This window comes from Glycine soja, chromosome 12 (assembly GCF_004193775.1).
Source record: "Glycine soja cultivar W05 chromosome 12, ASM419377v2, whole genome shotgun sequence".
NCBI lineage: Eukaryota > Viridiplantae > Streptophyta > Magnoliopsida > Fabales > Fabaceae > Glycine > Glycine soja.
In genome coordinates, this window is record NC_041013.1 from 43,835,859 (window position 1) to 43,856,347 (window position 20,489).

At 29.4% G+C, this 20,489-nt stretch overlaps 2 protein-coding genes across 4 annotated transcripts; one reads left to right on the forward strand and one right to left on the reverse strand.

The window, feature by feature from the left end:
* Window positions 1-1,379: 1,379 nt before the first annotated feature.
* On the reverse strand, window positions 1,380-5,018 carry LOC114378000 (trifunctional UDP-glucose 4,6-dehydratase/UDP-4-keto-6-deoxy-D-glucose 3,5-epimerase/UDP-4-keto-L-rhamnose-reductase RHM1-like). Of its 2 annotated transcripts, none has more exons than XM_028336498.1 (3): window positions 4,866-5,018; window positions 2,383-3,957; window positions 1,380-2,291 (listed from the first exon to the last, which is right to left on the reverse strand). In XM_028336498.1, the coding sequence occupies exons 2-3, from the start codon at window positions 3,943-3,945 to the stop codon at window positions 1,845-1,847; spliced, it is 2,010 nt and encodes a 669-aa protein (XP_028192299.1). In that variant the 5' UTR covers window positions 3,946-3,957; window positions 4,866-5,018; the 3' UTR covers window positions 1,380-1,844. The 2 variants fall into 2 exon arrangements, with proteins under 2 accessions (XP_028192299.1, XP_028192300.1); XM_028336499.1 differs by having other exon boundaries at window positions 2,383-3,954; window positions 4,866-4,993.
* An 11,467-nt stretch (window positions 5,019-16,485) lies between these two features.
* LOC114380580 (bidirectional sugar transporter SWEET2-like) lies at window positions 16,486-19,896 on the forward strand. 2 transcript variants are annotated; one of them, XR_003659766.1, is made up of 8 exons: window positions 16,524-16,779; window positions 16,884-16,920; window positions 17,002-17,218; window positions 17,327-17,485; window positions 17,581-17,700; window positions 17,823-17,960; window positions 18,231-18,445; window positions 19,235-19,896. XR_003659766.1 is itself a non-coding variant. In XM_028339703.1 (7 exons), exons 1-6 carry the CDS (start codon window positions 16,719-16,721, stop codon window positions 17,934-17,936), a joined length of 708 nt encoding a protein of 235 aa, XP_028195504.1. In that variant the 5' UTR covers window positions 16,486-16,718; the 3' UTR covers window positions 17,937-17,960; window positions 19,235-19,896. The 2 variants fall into 2 exon arrangements, 1 of the variants encoding a protein (XP_028195504.1); XM_028339703.1 differs by lacking the exon at window positions 18,231-18,445 and having other exon boundaries at window positions 16,486-16,779.
* The last annotated feature ends 593 nt before the right edge of the window (window positions 19,897-20,489 follow it).

The window sequence follows — 20,489 nt, forward strand, 5'->3', positions numbered from 1 at the left end:
TTTTAATCTAATCTAATTAAACTTAATTAGATTAAATGGTTTGTTATCTAGTTGAACCATTAAAATAATGTTACATCTTTAAATCTTAAGAAAAAAAATTAAAAAAATCTTCAAACTTAAAAATAGTAAAAATATTTTTTTATAGAATAATAAAGATATTTTTAAATTAGTATTCATAAAATATTGTATATTTATTTTATAAATAGAAAAAAATATATGCTTATAATATCTTTCATAAAATAATATTATTATCTTGAAATAAATAAATTCAAATAATGTATAATCTTAAAATAAATAATTTATTATATTGAGAATAAATTGTGCTTCGTTTAAGGTTTTTATATTAGTAATTTAATTATATGTGAATTAAATTGGAACTTGATCGGATTTATAATTTTAAATTTGTCATCCAATTCGATTTGACTTTAATCAAGTCTATCAAATTAAAATCAATTTAATCTGAATTATAAAAATCTAATTATATTGAATTGGACGAATTTGAATGTTGTGTCTAATTTTCTTAGGCTCCTAATTCTCACACCGATAATGTTAAGTTAGCATCCTAACCTTCTTAGAATTTTTTCTTTGACTATACCTTTGACGGTTACGGAGGAAAAAACACAAAGAAAAAAAAGGTTTTTTTAATTATTTTTAACACTAATTAAATTATTATATAAATTATTATTTTAAAATTTAAATTACATAAATTATGATATAATTTATTCTTTTTAATAGTAATAAAGTTAATTATGATACAATTTATATTTTTAATAGAAATTAAATCAATTATGATATAAATTATTTTTTATAGCATAATAATTAATTATTAAAAACATAATTAGTATTATAATTAACTCAATTACCATTAAAAAAGATAACTTGTATTGATATTAATTCAATTTCAATTAAAAATAATAAAGTTTATGATTAATCGATTACTATTAATAAAAAACTATCATATATTTAAGAAAACCATAAAAAAATATGCATAATGAGGTATACTATTCATGTTTTAAAGTTAAATCTCTAAAATAATAACTGCATTAAAGTTGTTGTTTTTTCAAATCCTCCATCTTATTGTTATCCAATAATATCTATTAAAAAATACCCCATCACATCTTCTGATAATGCGATTGTTAAGATAATTACACTTGTTAAATGATAATAATGTACCACCTCAGATTTTCACATGTCACGTAACTAGGCACAAAGTCCTTAATCATGACATTATCCCCCTAGCTCATGTCTCTGTCTATTTCTCTTCACAAGACCTTGTCGTGTATTAATTTTACTTGGTTCATTCCCAATCTAATTTCTTTCTGTAACGTCATACTTTGTATTTTCCTCCAACACTAATTTTTTACTCAAACAGGAGGAAGTTAAATGAATATCTCAGTAGCACCATCCATTTCACTGCATATTGTACAATGCAAATACGATAAAAGTATAACTGAATACCCCACAAAAAGGATATAATATATGAGCAATAAAAAGAATACATGCCTTCCAGGATGCAAAAGCTTTTAGGTAACAAGACCCTATTTTCTAAGGCTGCTCTTAACAGAGGACGCTACAAACTAGAATAAAGCTACAGAAATGTTAACTTAGGAACCATATCTGGCCCAATTATTATACTTGTCACCCTCTAAACACAGTAACATGATGGAACTATGCTGAAACTGGAATCACTTGTAGCTATGAGAACAAGAACTACATGGCTAGCTTTTCTAGTAAGGTTCTTATCAAAACCCAACGAAATAACAATGAAATAAAGAGTGATCTATGTAGCCCGCAACAAAAATGCATAATCTTTGATTTCTAAAACATGAAACCGCTCAATACTTTTAAGCAGTTTTCTTGTTTGGCTCAAAGACATACTTGATCAGTGATTCCTTGATGGAAAGAAGCTCAGGGAACTCGTTCTTCAGTTTGGATGCATCCATCTCATTGTTGCTCCGTGGAGCAATTATCACCTTGGCTTGCTCTTCAAGATTGAAGTTAGTCCACTTGAAGCTTGGATCAATGTAATCCCTGTACATCTCGAGAATCTCATTGTGGCTCACGGCCCCAGGATTTGTGAAGTTCCAGATGCCCCTCAAGTTTCGCTTTGCCATCTCAATTGAAATCGGCAGAAGTTCATCCAAAATGGTCATGCTGTTTGGAATGTTGACTACTTTGTTATAACGAGAAATCTTGGTGATGAAATTGCGCGGATTGCTCAAGTCAGATGAAATTGGCATGCGAACCCTGAGGGTGCACACATTGTCATATTCTTTCAAGAGCTCTTCGACCTGAAAAAAAAAAATAACATCCAAATTATAAGATATAATTATAATCATAATGGAAAGGGAATAAAGTAAAATAACATGTAAGTAAGCTTACCATAGCCTTAGTTTTGGAATAGAAAGAACCAATGAAGTTGGGCTTGTCTTCCTCCTTAAAGCCAATGCCAGAACCCTCTGGATGAGCTTCGTCATACTCAAATATGCACCCAGTAGCATAATTTATCATCAAGATTCCATGCTCTCTGCTGACATCAGCCAATGTTAAAGTCCCAGCAACGTTGGTGCGAATGGTTTCTGTCTTGTGAGATTCACACCAATCGACATTGGGTCTGCCAGTTACTCCTGCTGCATTAAAAATGTGTGTTGGCTTCACATTCTGAATATCAGCCACAAGTGATGATCGGTCCTCTAGGCGTCCTTTTCCATATTCGTAGGGAATTTCTTGTTTTTCACACAACTTCCCCAGCAAACCCCCAATCCAACCTGTTCTGCCGTAGAGCAAGAACTTGAGAGCAGGTTTCTGTGAGGAGTTAACATTCTTGGATGTCGGAACCACCATTCGAGTATTAGTTGAGACATATGATGGAGGTTTTTCTTCGTCAGATCCATCAAAATGTCTCTCCAGTCCACCGGGCATCATCAGCATCCTTGGATGGGGAAGCAATGCACCACTGACATCACCCCACCAATCAGGATTGTTGATATACCAGTCCATGGTTTTCTTCAAGCCCTCTTCCCAAGTGGTCCTCTCAGACCAACCCAAGATTTTCAGCTTTTCATCATCAAGAAAGTATCTCTGGTCATTAAATGGTCTGTTCTCCACAAATTTTATACTAGTCTCTGGGTCCATCTTAAAAAGCCTGCATATATCTTTGGCAACATCAATAACCCTCCTTTCCTTCTTAGTACCAATATTGTAAACATGCCCGACCTCTCCCTTGTGAAGGATAACTTCAAAAGCCTCTGCAACATCTTCACAATACAAATAACTCCTCACATTAGAACCATCCCCGTGGATTGGAAGAGGCTTGCCTTGCATGGCCAGGAGAATGAACTTTGGAATTAACTTCTCAGGAAACTGATTGGGCCCATAAACATTGTTTCCTCGTGTTGTGATCACAGGTAACCCATATGACCTTCCATATGCCATCACAAGCATTTCTGCCCCAGCTTTTGTTGCAGAGTATGGATTTGTTGGGAGTAACTGAGAAGCCTCGTGGTTTCCAACAACAGCATCCTCATCTGTCTCTCCATAGACCTCATCAGTGCTCACATGGATGAACCTCTTGATCTGGCCAGTTACCTTGCAGGCTTCTAATAGGACATGAGTACCATATATGTTGTTCTTGGTGAACTCAAAGCTGTTACCAAACGAGTTGTCAACATGGGTTTGAGCAGCAAAGTGCATTATTGTGTCAATGGACTCGGTGATGAGAAGGTAGTTGACAAGGTCAGCACTTCCAATATCCCCCTTCACAAACTTGAAGTTGGGAGATGATTTTGAAGGAATGAGATTCTTCAGATTCGAGCAATAATCAAGTTTGTCAAGAACAACAATTTTGTACTGGGGATAATTCCGGATAAGACGGTTCGCAACATGAGATGCGATGAATCCAGCAGCTCCAGTAATGAGGATATTTTTGGGCGTATGCGTAGCCATGTCAAGCAACTTCTACAATAAAATAAAGGAAAGCCCCAATATTGTCACAATCACCCAAAAATAAATAAAAAATCCATTTTTTACCAAATAATTGCATCCAAATAAAATAAAACAACACAGCATACCACAACAATTGTTCATCTTATCATAAACAGAAAAGGCCATTTCTATATTAAAGGTAAGCCAACTTCCGCATAAGACAGTATAACATGAGGAAATCAAGCAACTATGACAGAGGCTTGGGATAGGATGCAGCATTGCAGGAGGTGATAATTTGAAACCTCCCTGCTTTGTGTGCACGATTAAATAAATCATGAGGAAATTCTCCATCTGCATGTAAATGATCCACAAACTATAGCTATATATTTTCTTGATCCAGTTAGTTAAGATGAAAAATGTAAAAAAGAAAAAAAAAACAATCCATTATACATCATTCTGCAGTGATTACATCAACATCCAGGAAAAACAAACAAGGGCATATCTATCTACATTAGTTAGAAAACACAAGCAAACAAACAAATAAATAAATAATGTCTTAAAAGAGATAAATGAAAAAAATAAAAACAATGACTCAGATTCCACAAAAACAATACGAATTGCAATGAATTTTGTACAGAACCAATTACCCTAGCTTCAGAATCACAAATCCAGAACAGATCTGATTATGTCACAAGCTTCGGCAGAAACGATCACGTGGATCAAGGCACAATACAATCACCAAACAAAAATATTCACACAATCATCACAGATCCAACAGAAAGGAGCAACACCCAGATCACAAAAACCACCCATTAGTCCAAATTTCAAAACTTTCCACAACAAAATTAAGAAACACCAAATGGGGTAGCACCCAGATCATCATCCACAAACAGATATAGAAACGGAGAAAAACAGAGGAATGAGAGTAGAAAATAACTTACGAATTGGCAAGCGATGAAGCGAAGAAGAAGGAGAAAACACGAAGACAAGAAAGAGAAATTTTTCAGACACAGAAGAAATGGAAAATGGTAGTTCTCAGATTTAGATTTGGACTCTACACACTTTCTCTGTATATATATAGACGCGGTTTTTATGCATGAATTATTTGATCAACTCTGAGTTCGAGAAAGCTAAGGGGAGCCACAGGATCATATCAAGTGACGAAAATACCCTCCCAAATTTACGTGGGGCCCATTCTTCATTTAATTTTTTAATTAAATTTCCATGTTTCTCACGTGATTGTGACACACCGTAATTTCTTTTTGTTTGGAGAAAGAAAAAGTTGAACAATTTATTGGTTATTAATTGAAAATAGTTCTCCATCGATTTCAATTTTAAGGAATTAGCTGACGGTCTCCCTCTGACTACTTGACTGGTGGTTGGAATAAGTTAAGGAATATAAATATGTCTAATTTTTAAAAGTAAATGGTAACTAATATTTTAGTACATTATTTAAGAAATTAAAAAAAATTATTGGAATGTATAAAATTATATTATTTATGATTTTTTTATATTTTCTCATGATTTTAACAATAAATATTAGAATTAATTATAAATTTGGTCCCTAAATTATTTTAAATAGTTTAATTTAGTCTCTAAATTTTGAAAATATTTAATTTGATCCTTAATCTTTTAGAAATGAATAAATTTGATTCACAAATTTTTAAAAGTTTCAATTTGATCCTTTAAGTTTTTAAAAATAAATCAATTTGATCTCTAAATTATTTTAAATGATTTAATTTAGTTCTCAAGTTCTTGTAATTTTGAGAACCAAATTTGATTCATTCTAAAAAACTTGAATACCAAATAATTTTTTAAAAAAATTTCATGACCAAATTGATTTATTTATAAGAACATAAGGATTAAATTAAACATTTTAAAAATTTAAAGACTAAATTGAACCATTTAAAATAATTTGAGAATCAAATTGATAATTAAATCTAAATATTTTTTCCTTTTAATTTCTTAACCAATATCTTAAAAGCACCCATTAGTCCGATCCATTTTTTAAATTCAAGATTTTTCGTAACATTTAAATTTGCATTGTTTATATGATATATATGTCCTTTTCAAGGTTTGAGTTAATTATTTTACATTTTTTAATTTATTTTTCTACAATATTATTTTTTAGTTATTGAAAAAGGTTTATTTAAATAAATTGACAAATTTATTTTTAAAAAAATTGCTAGATATGAATCTTTATTATAAGTTAATAAAATTAAAACCTTAAATAGAAAATATATAATTTTAAAAAATCATATTGATTTTCTTAATTGTTTATCCATTTTAATGTATCTACTTTTATCTATACTTCTAAATTAAAATTCTATATTTTTAGAAGAAATTTTAAATAATTAAAAATAATTTTATATCATAATTTAAATTATTCATTTGTAACTAATAATTATTATTATTATATCATTTGTTGTGCATATTTCATTGGACAATTTTACTCTTAAATCACTTTTTAAATTTTAAAATTTTCTTGTAACTTAGATTAACTTTCCACTACTTTTATATTATTTGTTTCTTTATTCTGTTATTTTCTATTAACTATCTTTAATTTTTATTATTATTATTTAAAAACTTTAGAGAGGCAAAGAGTTCCTCTTTTCCCCTAGTTATAAATAAATAAAATATAATCTATATATTCAAAGTTACTTATTTATTATGATTTTTAATCATAATATAACATATGTTAAAAACTATTTATTTATTTATTATGAATTTCAATTGTATAAAATACGAACTTATCATAAATACTAAGTTTTTTTATAAAATATTTAAAAATTATTATAAGAAATGCAGCATTACTCATATTTAAATATCTTAAATAATTAACAAAAATGATAGGCTGGTCTTCTTAAAATGTAGCATTATCTTAACTAAAATATTTTTATATTTTATCTTTTCTCTTTTGAAGTTGCATTTAGCATATTATTTCCACAATTACATCAAAAAATTGCCTTTCAACTATCACTAATGCTCTTTTTGGTTGTAAGGAAAGAAATAGAAGGGATGAAAATAGAAGAAAATAGAAATAGAATAAAAATAAAATAGGATATTGGGTTACTTAATTTAAGAGAAATATATGAGAAATAAAATAATAAAATTATAAAACCCTATATACCCTTATCAATATGTATGTCTTTTAATCATATTTGAGTCAATTTTTTTTATTAAAAAAAAGATAAAATAGAAAGACATAAATGTAAATGCACATTTTCACCTTTATCAATGATAATCTTTTTGAATAGTGGACTCACCTCTCTCTATATATATCCTTATTAATATGTGTGTATTTTTATCAAATATAGGTTAATTTTATTGATAAAAAAGATAAAAGAAGAATATAAATATAGATTTTCTCCTTTATCAAAGATAATCTTTTCAAATGTGAGATTCACCTTCACTCAAATTAAATCTCCCATAAATAAATTCCACCAAACTACTTAACAAAAAGTGATCGTTACTTGCACTCCAAACCCCAAAATTGACCCTGAGAAATACAATGTAAATTAAATTTCAATAGGTTTATCAAAAAGCTTATTAATAGTTTAAAAAATTATTACAATTTAAATTGTTTATTATAAATATAAAATATAATTTAAATATTATAAATATTTATTTATTACAAATTTTGATTAAATAAAAAAAATACTTATCCTATGAAATGCACATGCTAAAATTTTTAACAATATATTAGAGAACACTTCTTTTTTTATCTCCATATTCTGTCTAGACTTTTTACCCGCTAATTATTCTCGAAAGTCGAAACTACTACTAAAACTATCCATTACTTTCTCTCATTTTTCTGTCTGACCTCTATTTTCTCGTTTTTATTTTATGAAAAATATAGAGATCTACGATTTTCTTTGTTACTAAATACTTTAGCATGTTTATGGTTAAGAAATAAAAATATCAAATACATACATAGATAAAAATATAAAACAAAAATAAATTGAGATGATTTAGAAACAAATGTCTTAGACTTAGTTAGTTGTGAGGTAACGTGGCACCAAAGGAGAGAAGAGACAACATTGAAATTGTAAATTAGAGTGTGAAAAAAAAGTAAGAATCTCACTTTCAAATATGTAGATCAAGATTTTTAATAGTATAAAATTCTCTTAAAAATAGTATAAAATTAGATTTCAAATAGTAATTTATAGTATTGGAGTGTGATAGAATGAGATGAAGACCATGTGAAACGTTGCTGTGGCAGCATCTCATTGGTCCACCGACAGATTGAATGAATTGTACAATAACTGGATTTCGTGCTTGCATACTCCATCAGATGTTATTTATGTTTCAACTTCTTTTTATCGAAAACAAAAACACTTTTTTTATCCTTATTCTTTTTGTCTGATTTTTGAATTAGCATTTCGCAATGACAATGTTAATTCAATTAGTTAATTCATGAGAATGTGAGATATAATTATAAATTATGAATATAAAATTTTGATGTTAATTTCATAATTATATTTTCAAGACACATTGTCAATGTTAAAAGTATTTATTAACTTTTTAGCATCAATAGTTTGAAGCATTTTAGATGAATGTTTAAATAAATAAAAGTAAAAAAGGTTTTTCTGGTTAATGTTAATCTTTAAGACTATTTTTAAATAGCTAAAATAAAAATATTTTATTAAAAGCGTATATTCCAATATTTAATATTTTTTAGGATTAATTAAATTTTTTCTCTCAACTTTTTTTCAAATTCTAATATTTAGTCCTAAAAAATTTGATATTTTTAGTTTTTCATTCATTTTTCGTCAACATTTTAAATTTTTAAATTTTTTTTACCCATTTTTAATTCCATATTTATGCTCAAAATTTGTCTTTGATATGAAATAAATGAAAAACTAAAAATGAATAATTTTTTTATAAAGACTACAAATTATAATATAAAATTAATGAAATACTAAAAATTGTTAAAAAAATTAAGAGATTAAAAATTGAAATCTAAAAATGTTGATGGATTAAAAGCTCAATTAGCCTTTTTAAAATTATTTAACATTAATCTTAAGTCTTGATGTTAACAAAATTATAAAAAATATTTAATTTTCATTTGATGCTTATTAACCAATACTTTTATCCCATAATTCGACACGGACTACTGAGTGCTGTTTAGTTTAGTATTTTACCTTCTCCAAAGTTTTTTTTTTTTTTTCAGAAGTTACCTTCTCCAAATTGAATCTTATAAATTTACATCAAGTTGATGAGGTTATGTTATGTAATCATCATATATTTTTTTTTTGGAAAATGTTAGTTCTTTAAATAAATTTTAATATTTTAAAGGATTAGTCTTTTATTTGCGTATGAAAATATCTTAGATTTTTTAAAAAACAAACACAATGAGTTGTAAGCTGGCTATGAGTCTGTGACTAATTCTGTAATTCATGTTAACGTGAGTGATAAGAATTCTCATGCACCTCTTAAAAATAAGTTAGAATTGAAATGGAAGAAACCTAGTTGAGAGATATTTAGATAATTAGAAGAGATTAGATCCTACACTCAATAAGGAGACGCTCTTAACAAAAACAAACAAAAGTGTGCAAGCTGTGGGTCTGTAGTAGCATTAATTAAGACTGATGCAAAATTTATTTTGCCCTAAAATAGAGTTACTTCCTTAACTGAATTTGGAAACGGACCCATCATCTATGGAAAGACAACTTCCCAGTACGAAATTAGGTACAATTTGTGGTTCAAATTCGCCCAACTTGTTCGATTTTGTTCAACATTTATAATTTGCACAGTTTTTTTTTTATATATAAAAATATTTCCAAACTGAGTGGTCTGTTTAAATAAGAAATGAAATTGAAACAAAACAAATAAGATAGATGAAAATATTTTGTTTGAATATGAATTTTTAAGTTACCATAGCATTGATTTACTGATTTGTTGGTAGTTTGAATGTAAATAGAAATAGAAAGAAAAAAAAATGTAAACATATTTTTTCGCTTTAAAAAAGTAAATTTAACTCTAAAAAATCAAAACTTTTTACCTCACTACTTTTTAACAAAATTATTATTATTAATGTATTTCTTTATGTTATAAAAAATATTTGATTTTTAATTACTTAAAATAAATATGAAAAAAAAAAACACCACAAACCACCATTTCTCTCCCTCCATTTCAAGTCTCTTGGACTGGAAAATCATTTTGGTGAGAACTACAAATTATTATTTCATTCCTATCATCACTTCTTCCAATCCATCCAAATAGCTAGGGAAAATACATTATTTCTTTTTCATTTCTCTCTTAATTGCATCCTATTTCATCACAGCCAAGTTAGAAGAGTATTTTCATTTGAAAAAAAAGATTATTAAAATGTTTTAATGAGTTAAGTATTGGTCACAGATTAAAAATGGAGTCTCAATTAAGATATTTAAGAAACTTAATTATCCGTTAAGTATGTCAGGTTTTAGTTCAATTGCACACTTTTGCTAGTTTAAGACTTTAACGTCGTATGCAACTTTAATTTTACTTATAAACAATATATTTAATTCAATTATTGATAAATTGTATTTGAATATATTTTAGACCTATAACCGAGTAGAAGTGAAACTAAAAGGAATATTCAATTGATTTAATTATGTTTTATAAACAATAATTCTATTATATATTTAAAAAATTAATTAAGGGGCACTAGCTAGTAAAGTATATATTAAGGCCCTAATAAATAATTGTATTACTAACACACACGTGTGTATGTGTGTCAATATAATAAGATTAGGATCTCTTCCTCTTCTTCTTTTTCATAGAAATTAAGCAATTGTCTCTAAGGTTTGCAATCATGTGTATCAAGACACATATTTATAAAGTGAAGAGATTATGAAGAAAGTGAAGAGAAAACTAACTCTCTTTATTTTTTTTATTTTTTTTACAGGAAGAACTCACATCATTTCATTATTTATACTTTATCCAAACATAAACATTATAATGATTTCATTCATCATGATTCCAATTATAAGTTATACTACTATTCAACTACATTTTACAACAAAATAAATATTTTAGAGTCTGTCAAATTATTATACTCAACCAATATTCTATTAAACTTAGAAATATAAATTATAGAAAAGAAAATATTCAACTCAAAGTGACATTTAAACTAGAGCATAAAGAAGACATATTAAAATCTCACAAAGTATTGATAGATAACTTGGAGAATTCCTTTGAACTAAGTTTGAGTTGCGTAAATCATATAATGAATTTTTCCAAGTTTTGGTTTATCTGTTGAAATGGATGCTTTCCCTTTGACTAACATTAGGTAGATTTATCTATTGATGGTAACAAAATTTTTTTGGGTCTAAATATATTTTCTACATTAATTCTAGCAATAAATATAATTTTTATTTGTAGAAAACTTATAATTAAATATTAGTTGTGGATTCTTTTCTAGTAAACCAACAATGTTCTACTTTCAACATGAAGATACGAACTAAGTTAAAATTTCAATTCAATTACCTTCAATCAAGACTTTAATTAATGAAAAGATTCAATATTTAATTTTTGTCTAACTGCCCTTGAGCTTATTGAGTTATATGTTATGCTGATCAAATCTAATGACGAGATCATGACTTGTTAGCGTCAACCAAAGCCACAACATAGCACCGATGACCTATCTATAGCCTTTTTGCTTGTCGGATAGTCATTGATATGGTTGTTTCGTGAAGTAGATAAAGCAACAATCTAGATTCGTCATAAAATATCAACGATCCATATAACATCGATCTAGTTCACATGTCAATCAATAATTACAGTATCAAACATCAAACATTTATTTATTTTTATCAAATATCTTTTAAGAATCAAATTTTAAAAAAGAACCTAAAAGAATCATATTTTTATTATGTATAACATGACGAAATCATAATTTTGTTTTGAATAACATAACATAATCATAATTTTATTGTTTATTGTTTGGGTGAAAAAAATAGTCTAGCAAACTCATGGTTCCCTTGTATATGTTGCAATTGTGAGGGTGAGAATAACAACTCCTAAAATACAAAGACAAAACTCGTTTTTATTGATTTAGTAAAGAGAAAACCATTAACAAACTTGGTGGCCCAATGTGCACTTATTCATCCTACTTTAATTCAAATATTTTACCTTTTTTCATCTTCTTTTACTTTCACACATCTTTCATTCCTTTAAACTAAACACAAGCTTAGTATTTTGGTTCTGAAGTGTGCGTGACATACTCTTCTTGTACCCACAGCAAGGTCACACTATCTCTGGCCGCTCCTGTATTAGTGAATTTTTTTGTCCGTGTAACGATGACCTACTTTGACAGCTTCTTTTCAAAGAATTCAAAATTTGGTTAGCAGAATCTCTTTGACTAAGAAATTTTCAAAATAGTTCATGGCTACTTATGGAACAATAGTTGATAATTCCTTAAAATGAAGTTATCGATAGTCCAAAGGGTAAAATGCAGTTAAATTTCACATTTCCCTGCATGTTCAATTTCAATATTCTCTCTCTTTTTTTTTACACTGTTCAATCATACTATTAGCCTGTGAAAACAAAGACGAATTTCTCTTGGAACCAAGATAGATGAAGATGATTTGTCTAAAATACATTGATATTGTTCATGGCTTGTTTGCCACATACTACATTATTTCATCATGCATACAATGCAAATAGGATTTAGCCTCGACATTAGTATAGTGGTCTTGAATAGAGGTTGAGTAAGCATGTTATTTCTCTTCTGAATATAAATGGATTTTTATCCTTTCTATATGTCAGAGAACTATGAAGTCGACATATGAAAAGTCTATATAAGCCAGAGAAATTGATTCCAATTGGTTTGAATATTTTGGACCATACACCTCTCATGCTTGATATAGATTTTACCCAGTCCACACTTTCCTATTGGGCCATGCTTCAACAATCAACAGTTTATGCCTGCAATACATGTAATTGGTCATCATCTTGCAACGAATTTTTTGAATGGCTTATTTTCAAAGAATTCAAGCAGGAAATGTAATTTATAATGAAAGGATCTAAACGATCAGCGGAAACTAAAAGAGACATGATCAACCTCCAGCCATTGCTATTGTTGTTATGAACGTTCATGGGGGTGACGGTTTTACTCCACGGCAACTTGCGGTTTTACTCCACAACAATTTCATAATTGATTGTAGTTTCAAACTCTTACTCACTCGTATTTGATGGTGTTAGTATATAAAATGAGGAATGAATTCGGTGACCTATCAGGTCAGCAGCACAGGCCTTATATAGAGGAGCTCTGACCATCATCAACAAACTCAAGTGTGCAGATATGGGAGATAATTGTGAGATAATGGTTACAGTAGCTTTTAGATATTAGAGTTAAACCTGGATCACAAAAACATTTTTTTCCACATGATAACAAAATATCCTAACTAAATATTCAGATAACAAACCACATATGCTTTTCCCGAAGACATGGGATACTCACAAATCGTGAAAAAACTAACAGTAAAGTCTCTTTTGTTAAACATTGTGCTGGCAAAAGAAACGTTTATTACTGGATATAAACCTTTTTAAATAAATTGAAATTATGGGAGTTGCTCGCCTCATACTCCAATTAATAGCAGAAGTTTTAATTTAATTTAGAGAGGTTATTAAAGCCTACTTTTGATTATGTTTTATTACTATTTTTTTAGAGGGTGTTTTATTACTATTTGTGCTTATATATATTGCTCCTTAATCGTGACATTATGTGTATGGTTTTGGTGATTATTGGTTTGTCCTGTTTCTTGTAGGAAAAGATGCCTCTGGGGCTCATTTTAGGAATAGGAGGGGATCCTCTGCATCATTTCCTTGTCCAATGAGCAAATGACATTGATCCATATCATTTGTCACTACTCACTGTCAAGCATTAGAGCATGTTCCCAAGTTCCTTAGAATTAGTATTCATTTCGTTCAGGGTAGTTTGATGTATTGAGGATAGTAGTAGTGATATGACATTTATTGTTGTTTTGTGCTTCTTTACTCTTTCTTTCCTTGTCCTTTCATTTGGTCACCTTAATACTGTAACATTTATCATATTGTGACAATGATGCTGTTTAAAGTCCATAGGATACAATTTTACAAATGTAATGTTTTCATGAATTGAGGGTAAAAATGTCTCTGTTGTAAGTACAGAGGACTACCTGGTGTATGTTATTTCAATAGTTTTGATAGGTATTTTAATGCCCATGGTATTCTTGTGCTTGAAGATTCTAGGAGAGATACAACTGGTGAACATGTATCCTATTTATTGCAGCAACATAGAATGAAACATTGACTAGCCTATGATAATGGTTAGACTGGAATCATTTTTAAAGGTAAAAGCATTTTCCCTCATATATTATCACATGTAAGTTCTTTTGTTTAAACTTTAGGTAATTGAATTCCAAATTCAATGTCCACTTGGGAGATTGTTATTGCAAAAAACATCTGGCCAAGCATGATTTCCAAGTTTAATGTACACGTTTGTGCTTCATTAAAGATTGATCCTTGTGTATTTTATAGTATTACCTAACTGCACACTTAATGGTTATGTAGTTCAAGTGCGCTTGATAGTATAGGGTGATTTTAAATTTGCCTTTTTATTTGGTTCATTATGCACAGGCAAAACCAAATACACAGAAAATAGGTAAAACTAAAGCAGGGCAACTTTATAACATTAATATCTGAAAATATCTTTTCTTTATGGATTAGCATGGACTTTCTTTTTGTGCTATCTTATTTCTTTGAAGTTAAATGAGGAATGAATTCTAAATTTTCATGCAGGTTTAATTAAATATTTATCATGCAGGTTCATGTTCAAGGATACACGATACTCATAACTAATGAGAAACGTGATATAAACTCAAAAGTTGCGTGGCATCTTGAACTCCAATCCCTTATTTAATTTTGAAAATTAGTGGTGTGCCATATTGAATAAAGTCGGTGACAATTATAAAATTAACATTTTTTGTCTTTTTTTTTTTTTTTCAAGTTCCATCCGGTCACAACACACAATGTTGCGACAAGCATGTTCTTAATTGGAAAAGAAAGAACTAATAATATTTAATTAGAAGAACAGGGGCTTTACTGTGAAACAGAAACACGACCTTGCTTAAGTCTTTTGTATTTAATTTAAAATACTATGACCAGTTTTTTATTTAGTACTTCAAGATATTAATTTTTAACTTTCAGCAGGATTTTTCAAAATAAAAAAAAAATTCAGCAGAAGATATCTTAGATTCATCCAAAGAATAAATAATAAAAAGATAATGATAAGTTTCAGAGTTTTTGCCTAAAAAAGATAAGTTTGAGAGTTTTGGATTAACTGAACTTTTAAAATTAAATGAAAAAAAATATGAAGCTATGCTGTACGTCTATCCTCTCGAGAAATTTAGTGGTGGAAGCAACCATCCCGAAATTACGTGTTAACTCTTGAAATGAATTTTATGAAAAAGCGTAAACACAACACTTTGGTCCGCGCTTAGAGTAATTTAGAATTTTCTTTAAATTAATGTCACCTTTTACCATGTCAAAGAATACCTTTAGAATCAACAATTTTTGGAAACTTGCTCCGAAATAACAGTTTTTTTTAATGAAAAATAAATATTTTATATGTTATCATTATTCCTTTTACATGTTATCAAGCATATGAATCAATTGTTGAAAGTTATTTTAGTTTAATTAAAGATTTTGACCTCTCAAATTTAAATTTTGGATATACCTATATTAAATGCTTAAAGAATTTTTTTTCTAATTTATAGTAATCATATTTAATTCGAATAAAATCTCATGTTAGAGATTGAATTGTCTCTTGGTTGAGTGCATGATCTCTCTAAGTCTCCTATGAAATCTAAAACTTAATGACAACCTTCCTCAATTTGATAACTACTCCAATTAAATAAATTTGTTTGTAATTTAGGTTTTATAGATTAATCTTTTGGATAGGTCTCTAATGACAAACTGTAGCATATGATAATATTAGGCTATTTCTCCATGGGAGTCCATTCTACCACTTTTTTTATATAACAAAGTATTTTTTGTATTTTTTAAAATAAAAAATTACATTGACATCACCTATAATGTTTTGAAATTGTACACATATTTTTTGTCTTCTTTGTTAACAAATGTAAAAAAAAAAAACACATAAAAGAAGTATAAGTACAAAGAAGGAAAACACATAAAAAGAAAATAATGTAAAAAGAAGTAAAAGAAAGAAAAAGGGAGGGAAAAAATTGCTAAATAAATGATACGTGACACAGGAGGGGATTTCTTTTCCTATAGTAGATAGATAGATTATAAGTTTTAAATTCATAAAAACACTAAAATTAAATAAAATATAGTTATAAAAATAAATAAAAAAAACATTCATATTTTCAAGAGAAATATGTTAATTCAGTTGGAAAGTGAGTAGATTGACGAGGGTGCCCTTCGTCCTAATCCTAACAGCTCAGCTCTGTTCCAAACACACGCCGCTCTCATAAAATTCAACAACTTCCACTCTAACGTGTGGACGTACTCAAATTCCAAATGCAAATTGGTTTCTTTTTCGTGGCTCCAAAGTCATTTTATTTTATTTGTGAACTCCTTTGCTACAACCCCTTATAAACATATACATACATTATATATAATATATGAGGTTAGCATAAATCATATTTTGATTTTAAAGGGAGAGAAAAAAGGGGAACTTGGTGGGAGAGAGCACAGACCACAGGGGCATGTCTCAAAATTTGTTGCAAAGTGTATAGTTGAGGGTTTGGTACTTTGGTTTCATTTAGTTAAATTTGTTTGTGTCTGGAATTGCCGCTTGTTTGAAAATGTCTCTCTTTGCTGCATTTTCCATTTGTAAAGTTGCCAAGGATGCAGCTGGAGTTGCAGGTATTTTCTCTTTGATAATTTTGGTAAACCAAAAAAGAAAATGACCCACTTTTCTTCGTTGATTAATTAATCACATTTCACTGTGTTAATTTACTTATTTTCAGGAAATGTGTTTGCTTTTGGGTTGTTTGTGTCTCCCATGTAAGTTTCATTAAGGATTTTTGAAGATTTTGTTGTTTATTTGTGTTCATTGTGTAACTCTTTTTCTGTTTTGAATTCTAGACCCACATTTAGGAGGATTATCAGAAATGGGTCAACAGAGATGTTCTCAGGGTTGCCATATATTTATTCCCTTCTGAACTGCTTGATCTGCATGTGGTATGGCACACCTCTGATATCTGCTGATAATTTGTTGGTTACAACTGTTAATTCAATTGGAGCAGTCTTTCAGTTTGTGTACACAATCATCTTCCTGATGTATGCTGAGAAAGCAAAGAAGGTTAAATTTCTGATACTAATGGAATTTAGAAGGTTATTTTTGTTATATGATAAAGGCCAAAGTTCAGTGATTAGTCCCTAACATGTATTTTAAACTGCCATTGGATAGGTGAGAATGGTTGGATTATTGCTGGCAGTTCTTGGCATGTTTGCAATCGTATTGGTTGGGAGCTTGCAGATAGATGACGTTATAATGCGTCGGTTCTTTGTGGGGTTCTTGAGCTGCGCGTCTCTCATTTCAATGTTTGCCTCTCCATTGTTTATAATTGTGAGTGTTATTTCCTTCATATCCATCTATAATGTGATTGTGAGCATTACCTTTTAGGGGTGAATTTACTTACATTACCCACTATATTTTTTCAGAAATTGGTCATTCAGACAAAGAGTGTTGAATTCATGCCGTTTTATCTCTCACTTTCCACCTTCCTAATGAGCACCTCTTTCTTACTTTATGGATTATTCAACGATGATGCTTTTATTTATGTAAGGTTCCTTCCAACTCCTTTATGTATTTATCTTGAAATGCCCATTTTAGTTTGAAATGTTCATTTTGGTGGCTTATATTTGCATTATAACATGTACCTACATCTTTGCTTGATTTGTAGGTGCCAAATGGGATAGGAACCATTTTGGGAATGATACAGTTGATATTATACTTCTACTTCGAGAGTAAATCTAGAGAGAGCTCCAGAGAACCTCTGATAGTATCATATGCATGATGAGTTCTGCTGAAAAGGCTGAAGGTAAAAGCAAATATGTAATATCTCTGAAGATTTCTGGTCTTTTCCATAGGCATTCTTCTATGAGAATCCATGCTCAATGTATGAGATAATTTTCTTACTGAATCAATTTATGGATTTTATAAATAAAGTGTTTCAATTCCAAATAAGAAAAGCAATGATGCAGCATATTTCTTTTGGTGTTCAGTAAATCAGAGTTTATGATTGGTTCCCTCCCATGGATGATCTTTTTAGTTTCATTTATGTGGTTGCCTTTTGTCTACTTGTTACTAGGTAAGAAAAGACGCTTTTCAGTGGATAAAATCCTTGCAACCAGAGCGTGATGTTAATTTCTTCCTTGATCCCAAATAGCTGAAACCATGCTCCTAGTGCCATCAAAATTATTTTAACTTCATATTGCAGATATTCAGTCTCTTCTGGTACCAATGCACTCAATATTTTGCCCACCAACATCGGTTTTCTGAACAATAGATCATTTAAGCATAATAGTAAGTTTAGTCTCAATTGAGAAAAACTAAAACAGTCGTTTTCTTTCCATTTTAAACCATTAATTAAAACCTACCTCAGGTATAAGGAGAGGTTAATAATCACATATAGTTAAAACCTTTTCCATTGTGCATATGTGGGGACGGGTTCAGTAGTTGGTCGTAAGTCTGACAGGCAACCCCTGAAGATGTTGGCCTTCTGGCCATCTGTTCTACAGCAGCCTGATTGTGACTTGTTAAGTAAAGAGTATTGTTGAGCTTGGTATCTACTATCTAAGTTGATGATCTATAATTTATAGTTGAATTGCATGTGAGCTAGAATTATCCAGTTAAAATTATGTGACTGAAGGGAGCCCACATAGAATAATAGTTTTAATTTGTATGGATATGCTAGTTGACTTGAAGCAAAATCCATGTTGTATGTGTTTCCATATTTTCGAGCTGGCCTAAAAACTTGTATGTTCTTTACTTTTCTCTTTGCTGCTTAACTTTTTCTGGTTTTGACGCCATCTGTAAGCTGTATTTACTATTTTGTAATAAAATGTCATTTAATGTAATAGAAAAAGAGAAGGAAAGGTTCATCCAGTGTAGAATTATTACCATTGAACTGGAAATATGTTGTCATAGAGCAAGGACAAACCTGCAATTTTGTAAATCAACATTGCATGTAACATCTCAATGTCTATCTGTTAATGCTAATAACAAAAGGCAAACTTCATTAACATAAGTACTAGAGTAAATCTGAGAGTAGTAGTTCTTACAGTGACATCTTCTTGTTTCTGCACAAAACAGAATCAGAGTCAGGAACGACCTTTTGCTGCTGGTTGCTGGCTGAGACTGGAGTTGGCAACATCTGTCAATTTATAGGAGGAATTACTGTTGCATCCTTGAGAGTGACCAGAAGTTGTGATAGTGAATAACTTGAAATTGTTTATATCATAGTTACCAGATATATGGTACGAGTACTGGTATGCGGTACTTGTAGGTACAGATGGTCAATTTTTACATTATTATTACAAGACTTTCTTTAAAGAGAACCCGGTATGCAGTTCTTAGTACGGTGAATTCAGTACACAATATGCAGGGTTAACTATGATCTGTATATGAATGAAAGCCTTGAGGAGGTGAACCATGCTTCGAAATGGGACTATTTCAAGAAAGGCAGGCACATTGCACATTGCTTCTCTTGCAGTGAAGTCATTTCCAAGTTATTAGATGTTGAGAGACAAATATGTACACATTATTTGAGTGATATATATTATTTGTTATAGTCTGATGTTCCGTCTTAAATTCTTGATCCTCATTTCTCTATGTTGATCACCAAATAGATACTGAGTCATTGTCTCCCTTTGTCATTAGCTGCTTTATTTAATGCCGTAGATAGGAAGAGTCAATTTATATGCAAAAATGAATTTCGCTATACTATTTGAGTGCCAAGGTGGTTCTTGATTACTTATTTCATGTCATCTCCAACCCAATCCTTTTTTTTTACACATTAAATGACTCTTATCATTTCATCATACTTGTTATTACTTTTTATAATTTAATCAACTTTTCTTTTCAACTCTACAACTTTTTTTTTTATAAAAAAAATACTAAATAAGTCTCACAAGTGACTCCACATCCCTAAATTTAATGAACATTATTTTTTATTATATCATATTTATCTTAATTATGTAACAATAAAATTATAAAAAAATTAAGAAATTCAGTTGTACTTTTATATATAAAAGAAAATTAAATTAACACAATACATAGAGGGTTTTTTTATCAATTAATTATTACACGACTAAGGCTGATTATAATCTGAGATGTTATTATTATTATTATTATTATTATTATTATGTCTCCAAGTTTAACGTAATATAAATAAGTAAAAATAAATATTTATTATAAATTTAACAAAAAAAATAATGTTACTTTTTATGATAAATTATTGCTTTTATGTACTCTTCCTAACACGTGTACAATAATTAATACATAATTAAAAAAAATGAAAATAGAACATTTAAGAATGAAATATTTAAAATGCCTCAGTTACAACAAT